Here is an 8,522-nt window from a genome sequence, read left to right as displayed (position 1 = left end):
TCATATCAGATAAAGTGGACCTCAAATCTAAGTTAGTCAGAAAGGATAAAGGACATTTCATACTGCTTAAGGGAAGCATAAAACAGTAAGATATAATAATTTTAAGTATTAATGTCCCCCAAAATGGAGCATTTATGTATATCAAACAAACCCTTCTCAATTTTAAGAATCACATAGACCAAAACACATTAATAGTGGGGGACTTTAACACACCACTCTCACCACTGGATAGATCGTCCAAACAAAAGCTGAACAAAGAAACTATAGAACTAAATAATACAATCAATGATACAGACCAAATGGATATTTACAGAGTATTTCATTTCTCATGGAGTGAATATACTTTCTTCTCAGCAGCTCATGGCTCCTTCTCCAAAATAGACCATATACTATGCCACAAAAAAGCCATTAGTAAATACAAAAAAATAGAGATACTACCCTGTATCCTATCAGACCTTAATGGAGTGCAATTAGAAATGAATGATAAAATAAGAAACAAAAACTACTCAGACACCTGCAGACTGAATAATATGCTATTGAATGATGCAATGATAACAGAAGACATCATCAGGGGAGAAATAAAAAAAATTCTTATAAGTAAATGAGAACAATGACACAACATATCAAAATCACTGGGCCACTAGGAAAGCAGTACTAAGAGGAAAGTTCATTGCATTGAGCTCATACATTAAAAAAATAAAAAGTCATCAACTAAATGACTTAACATTATACCTCAAAGCCCTAGAAAAAGAAGAACAGATCAGAAGCAAAACTAGTACAAGACAGGAAATAATTAAAATCAGAACTGAATCAATGAAATTGAAACAAGAGAAACAATTCCAAAAATTGACAAAACAAAAAGTTGATTCTTTGAAAAAGTAAACAAAATTGATAAACCCCTAGCCACACTAACGACAAGGAGAGAGAAAACTGAAATTACCAGAATTCGTGATGAAAAAGGAAAGATGACGACAGACGACATTGAAATACATAGCATAATTAGAAACTACTTTGAAAATCTATACTCCAACAAAATAGAAAATATTGAAGACATTGACACATTTTTTAGAAAAATATGATCCGCCCAAACTGAATCAGGAAGATATACACCATCTAAACAGATCAATTTCAAGCACCAAAATAGAAGAAGCCATCAAAAGCCTATGAACAAAGAAAAGTCCAGGACCAGATGGATTCTCAGCTGAATTGTACAAGACCTTTAAAGAAGAACTGATACCAATACTCCTCAAAGTATTCCAGGAAATAGAAAAGGAAGGAACACTTCCAAATTCATTCTATGAGGCTAGTAACACTCTGATACCAAAATCAAAGACACATCAATGCAAGAAAACTTTAGACCAATATCCCTGATGAACATAGATGCAAAAATCCTTAACAAAATACTAGCAAATCACATACAAAAATATTTTTAAAAGATAGAGCAACATGATCAAGTGGGGTTTATCCCAGGGATGCAAGGTTGGTTCAACATCCAGAAATCAATAAATGTAACTCACCACATCAATAGATTTAAAGTTAAGAATCACATGATTATTTCAATTGATGCTAAGAAAGTATTTGATAAAATACAGCCACCCCTTCATGCTTAAAACACTAGGAAAAAATAGGAATAGTAGTAACGCACCTCAACAATGTAAAGACTATCTATGCTAAGCCCACAGACAACATCATTCTTAGTGGAAAAAAACTGACAGCATTACCTCTAAAAACTGGAACAAGACAGGGATGCCCTCCTTCACCACTTCTATTCAGCATCATCCTTGAAACACTTGCCAGAGCAATTAGAAAGACAAAGAAATTAAAGAGATACAAATAGAAAAAGAAGAGCTAAAGCTGTCACTATTTGCTGATGACATGATCCTGTATTTAGAAGATCCAAAAAACTCCATTAGAAAATTTCTAGAACTAATAAATGAATTCAGAAAAGTAGCAGGATATAAAATTAATACATGTAAATCTAATGTATTTCTATTCATAATTGATGAATCCTCTGAAAGAGAAATTAGAAAAACCACTCCATTCACAGTAGCCTCAAAAAAAAAAAAAAAAACGGGAATCAATCTAACAGAAGAGGGAGGTGAAAGACCTCTACAATGAAAACTACAGAATATTAAAGAAAGAAATTGAAGAAAACCTTCGAAGATGGAAAGATTGCCCATGTTGTTGGATAGACAGAATTAACATTGTCAAAATAATCATTCTATCAAAGGCACTATACAGATTCAATGCAATTCCAATTAAAATCCCAATGACATTCCTCATAGAAAAAGAGAAAGCAATCGTGAACTTCATCTGGAAGAACAAAAGACAGCCACTTCATAGTAGATAAAAGAGCCAAAAACATACAATGGAGAAAAGATAGCCCGTTGACCAAATGGTGCTGGGAAAACTGGAAATCCATATTCAGTATAATGAAACTAAACCTCTATGTCTCCCTGCACAGAACTCAACTCAAAATGGATCAAACACATAGAAATTAGACCAGACACCCTGCACCTAATACAAGACAAATTTGGCCTGAATCTTTGTCATGTTGGCTTAGGATCAGACTTCCTCAACAAGACTCCCAAAGCACAAGAAATCAAAGCAAGAATCAATCAATGGGATGGACTCAAACTAAAAAGTTTTTTCTCAGCAAAGGATACAATGAAGAATGTGAAGAGAGAGCCTAAACAGTGGGAGAAAATCTTTTTCACACACACTTCAGATAGAGCATTTATCTCAAAAATTTATAAAGAACTTACAAAATTTTACACCAAAAATAAAAAAGAACCCAATCAATAAATGGGCCAAGGAACTGGACAGACACGTTACAGAAGAAGACAAACAGGTAATTAACAAATATACGAAAAATGTTCAACATCTCTAGTAAACAGAGAAATACAAATTAAAACAACTCTAAGATTTCATCTTACTCCAATTACAATGGCTATTATCAAGAACACAAACAATAATAGATGTTGGCATGGATATGGGGAAAAGGCACGCTTACATTGCTGGTGGAGTTGCAAATAGGTGCAGCCACGTTGGAAAGCATTATGGAGGATCCTCAGAAAACTTGGAATGGACCCACCTTTTGATCTAGTTATCCCATCTCACTCCTCTGTTTATACCCAAATGACTTAAAATAAGCAAACTACAGGAAAACAGCTACATCAATGTTTATTGCAGCTGAGTTCACAATAGCTAGAAAGTGGAACCAACCTAGATGCCCTTCAACAGATGAAAGGATAAAGAAACTCTGGTATATATATACACAATGGAATACTATTCAGCCATAATCAAGAGTAATATTGTGGCATTTAAAAATAAAAGGATGGAATTTGAGAATATCATGCTAAGTGAAATAAGCCAAGCCCAAAAAACCAAAGGCTGAATGTTTTCCCTGATAAGTGGAGAAGGATACATAATGGGGGTGGAGGGTGGGGAATGAGAGTATAATGGGGACACTTTAGAATATTTCGAAGGAAATGAGAGGGAGGGGGTATGAAAAATGGTGGAACGATACAGACATCATTACCCTACGTACATGTATGATTACACGAATGGTATGAATCTACATGGTGTACAACCATAGAAATGAAATTATGTACCACATTTGTGTACAATGAATCAAAATGCAGTCTTCAAAAACTTAAAAGCTAAATTTAAAAAAAAAGAATCAATTTAAAAAACACGAAATAAATAGAATGAAGACAACTAGAAGAGATGATGGGGAGTCAGGAGAAAGACGTAAGGAGGGAAAGAAAAAATAAAGGAACTTAAAAAGGAGCACATGTATCACATATGTGTGATTATTTCAAAGTGAACACAGCATTATGCACAAATATAATGCATTAGTAGAAACTCCAAAAAAGACAAGGAAACTGAGGAGGAGACTTTAAGAGTGACAAGTGTATACAATAAGGCATGAAGAATTGGATCCTGGGGCAGTGGAAAAAGCATAGTAGAGAAAGAACTAGTCAAATACTAGTAAGTTGGAGTTTAATTAGTACTAGTATACTCATATTAGTATCTTCTTTTTGACAAATGCACCCAGAAACATAACATTAACAAAAATAGGAGAAGACTGTTACACGGGAAGTCTTCACAATGTCTTTGCAAATTCTCTGTAAATTTAAAATTATTCCAATAATCAAAGGTCATAAAAATGTTCTACTAGCTAGCCACGTTTACCAACACTTTGGAAAGTTTATACAGTCAGAAATGTACAGCAACACTGCCCCTTCCCCCACCCCACCTCACACATACACAAAGACAATTACATATGATATATATACAAACTCCTCACAGAGATGCAAGAGATTTTATCTATCTCTGAAAGAGGATCAAAGCAGAGTAGTAACCACTGTCTACCAGTAGAAGATAAGATAGACTCCAAAGGATCATCTACTGAAGTTTTAAGGCAATCAATGCACTTCCAGGGTGCATCCAAACTGGAGTGTGTCAGATTTCTACCTGAGAAGTTCCATTAACTGAGGTCCAGGTCTATTCCAGACATTGGAAACTTTGTCAGGTAGTATATAATCTGGAAAGATTAGACTCCACATCCCTGGAGTCAGGAAGATGTCAATCTTGACAGGGAATCTAGGTTCCAGGTGAATTCTAACAATTGTTCTGCTAGAGCAGGAAAATCTGCCTCCACAAAATGGATCCCTATCTCAGGTATCCACTTTACAAACTGAGAACCATGGAACAATTTTCAAACACCAGTTTGTTGTGTAACCTCTGTATCAGGTAACTTCAAACTACCTTTCTACTCTACAGGTATTTCTGTAACAAACTTGTCTACTGTGTTGCATTATCTGATTTCTTCAGTTGGCTGTCAATTGGTTGGCTCTTATCAACCTTTGCTTATCCTCTATTTAAAACACCAAAAACTCTGGATCTCTCTGAGTCAGTGATGGCCAATATTGAATTACAATAAATTCCATTAGCGTTCACCTTCTTCACAAGGAGAATTTCCACTGATTCAATTCAGAACCAGGGAACACCTGGAAAGCACTGCCTTCCTCTGTTTCACCATTGTAGCCCTTCCAGCAATTATAAATTATTTAATTAATGATACAAAATCACTGAACACATATTTGTTAAACAAAAATAACAGTGCATTTTTCAAGAAGTAAAATCATTCACATATGTGAGTTGATGAAATTTTAAGATTCAACCTTCTCTTAAAGCACAGAGTTCTTTATACAAAATTCATAGGATATCCAGGTAGTTCACATAGGGTTGGGACAGTTCACAGAGTGATTGTTTTTCAAGTGACATTGCTAGAAAGACTGTCAATGAATGATCATCATTCCATTTTTATGATGGCTAGATAGAGCAAATGCAATTACATTAAAACTTATAATTTAGCTTCTTTTGATACTTTACAAAGTCACTATTTTAATATGAACCAAACAAATGCCAATGGAATTATTATATTTTCAAGAACAGAGTGCCCATACTGGTGCATATTAGCCAAGTATAATTCTTGCCTAATGTGATAATAAAAAACAATGAATATGACAGATTTTGTAAGAGGAACCTATAGCATGAGATTTTGGACATGAATGAGTTATAAGAGAAACTTTTATAAACCTACTCTAATTATTCAATAATTCCATTTGGTAACTATAAAAGTTTATTTGAAAATGAAAACGTGCCTCACCAGGTTTCTTAAGGCCCCCTTTACATCCTTATTCCTCAGGGTGTAGATGAAGGGGTTGGCTGTAGGAGTTACCACTCCATAGAACAGGGCCATGAACTTGGGCTGGTCCTTTGTGATAGATGAGGGGGGTTGAAGGTACATGCTGATGGTTGGACCATAAAATAAGAGCACCACAATGAGATGAGAGGAACATGTCCCAAAGGCCTTTTTCCTTCCTTCAGAAGATTTAATGTTAAGTACAGCATGTCCAATGCTAGCATAGGAGGCAAGAATCAGGCACAGAGGAACAGCTACTATAAAAATACACACTACAGAGATTATGAACTCATTAACTTCTTTTTCACCACAAGCAGACTTCAAAAGAACTGGGGTCTCACACACCAAGTGATCCAGTTTATTATTGCCACACAGTGGCAACTGTAATGTAGTTGTGACCTCTGAGACAGCATAGGTGATACCGCCCAACCACACAATGGATGCTAATAGAATGCAAACCCGCTGATTCATGATGAGGGTGTAGTGCAGAGGTCTGCAGATGGCTACATAGCGATCAAAAGATAGGAGAGCCAAGAGAAGACATTCTGTGCTTCCCATCATGCTGAAGAAATAGAGCTGAACTACACATCCCACATAGCTGATGGCTTTCATAGTGCTTCCCAGGTTAATCAGCATCTGAGGCACAATGCTTGTGGTTAAACATATATCCAAAAAGGAAAGGTTGGTGAGGAAGAAATACATGGGACTGTGGAGACTGGAATCTAGTGTGGACACCAGAATGATACTCATGTTTCCCATTATGGCCATGGGGTATGTTATCAGAAGAATAATGAACAGAGAAAGCTCTATCCAGGGTTGGTCAGCAAAGCCTAGTAGAATGATCTCTTCAGGGTGGCTTTCATTAATGAGTGCCATATTCTTCAACTTATTTCACCTATGGTAGAGAAGTGCCAAAGAATTTAGCATTATGGGAACAGAAGAAACATAACAATCCATTTGTTTGCACTCATTGATGATAGGATGCAGTAATTTAGTAATGAAATAGCACAAAGGACCCAGACCAGGTAATCTAATTTATCTTCATGATACTAAAAATTAAAGGTATTTGCAAGAAACCCTTGCATTATGAAACTGAACTTCCTCTCCTGTGTAACAAGGTTAACAATAGCTATCTTCTTGTTTTCTGGTGAGGACTGAATGAAAAAAAGAAGTGACTGTATTTTAGAAACTTCAAATTAGTGGTTTCAAATTTCACAGCATAAAAATTGAATGTGTAGCTTAATATGAAGTTTGCTGCTTCCTGTCTTCTGGTGTCTGACAGAGTAGATGAGGCCTAAGTCCAAGTAATTGGGGTTCATTTTAAGGATTCCTGTTTCAGGGCATTACAAAAAAAATGATAAGAATCATAAAGATATTCAGGTAGGAAGGGTAGAAGACTAAGTAAGAGTAACCCTGGAGTTATCAGTATCATCAACATAGAGTAGTCCAGGGTTAGGCATGTAGGTCTGTGTTATAGCACTTACTGAGCTTATGCTAGACCCTAGAATAAATTCCCATCACCACTAAATGGATAAATAGAAAAGAAAGAAAGAAAGGAAGGAAAGAAGAAAGAAAGAAAGAAAAGAGAAAGAGAAAGTTGGGAAGGAGGGAGGGAGGGAGAAAAAAGGAAGGAGGGAAGGAAGGGAGACAGAGAGAAAGAAAAAGAGGGAGGGAGGGAGTATAGAAGGAAGGAGAAAGGAAAGGGGGAGGGAAGGAAGAAAAACTCTTACCAGCTCCCTCTGATTGATCAAATAATTATGTCTTCACTATGGGCAGTGAGAAATGATTGAATTTAAACAAATCTATCTGTATTTGAAACTGAACAGGAAACTTAAAAACATTTAAGATCAATTTCCTTGTATTTGGAAAGTTATCAATGATCGGTTTTATAAAATCAAAGGTTTAAGCTAAAAAGACAGCTTTTTTCATATTTTGGGATTTGCTTTTGCAGTTACATGCTTCTTTGCAAAACTAATGCACGCTCTGGGCATTTAACTTATCATGTTGAACTTTAGCTTATTTATCGGTTTAGTGGATTTTCTTAATCAATTGAACTTACTATCCTCATTTAAGAAAAGAATTTGGATAGATAGCAGTCACCCATTTACTATATTTAAATACAAATACATTTTTTTTAACTCCAGCTAACTTCTAGAGGAGATAAGCTAACTCAGGCCATGAGATATTCAAATTCTGAAATTATTTTTACATTTTTAGATGTATTTCTTTGGTTTCAGCTAAAAAGATCATTGAAACAAAATAAATGACCTAAAGAAAGAATTATTTTGAGATATAAAAATTATTTTCATTTATGTATTTGTTCATTAGTGAAGTATGTTTCTTGAAAACCACAATCTCATGCAGGTTGAGGAACATTCATATGTGAAGTTCGAATAATGTTCCACTGACAAAAGTCGGAGTTACTTTTCCAGCCATTTGGTGGTTCTGTAGTTCCATGCTATATTTTTTGGGTTACAAAGCACAGTTTTCACATTCTGTATTCCATTAAAACCCCAAGGCCACCTGCTGGGGTGCCTGTCACACAAACCTACTCAGAGCTGAGATGTTATAATTTTGTCTTTTAAATATAAGTTATTCTGATTATATGGGAATAATAATAATAATAAAATAATAATAATAATTTTACAATAAAAAGCATGGCATCTTATTGCCAAATGAATATTCTAATAATTTTAGTCTACCTACCCTATGGAATAGAGGCATTGTAAGACATATCATATTCGTTCCTTTAGCATTTTTAAATTCACATTTTATAATTTTCTACCATGGATTATATATCAGATTTTTA

General features: G+C 35.1%; 1 protein-coding gene across 1 annotated transcript; it reads right to left on the bottom strand.

Annotated features, from left to right (window-relative positions):
* Window positions 1-5,650: 5,650 nt before the first annotated feature.
* LOC306666687 (olfactory receptor 2B6-like) lies at window positions 5,651-6,589 on the bottom strand (the record flags this gene model as incomplete). Its single annotated transcript, XM_079148909.1, has 1 exon — window positions 5,651-6,589. The coding sequence occupies one exon, from the start codon at window positions 6,587-6,589 to the stop codon at window positions 5,651-5,653; it is 939 nt and encodes a 312-aa protein (XP_079005035.1).
* Between the last annotated feature and the right edge of the window lie 1,933 nt (window positions 6,590-8,522).

The sequence above is a fragment of the Sciurus vulgaris genome, assembly GCF_902686455.1.
Source record: "Sciurus vulgaris genome assembly, chromosome: 7".
In the NCBI taxonomy this organism is placed as follows: Eukaryota; Metazoa; Chordata; class Mammalia; order Rodentia; family Sciuridae; genus Sciurus; species Sciurus vulgaris.
This window is presented reverse-complemented; position numbering and strand designations above follow the sequence as displayed.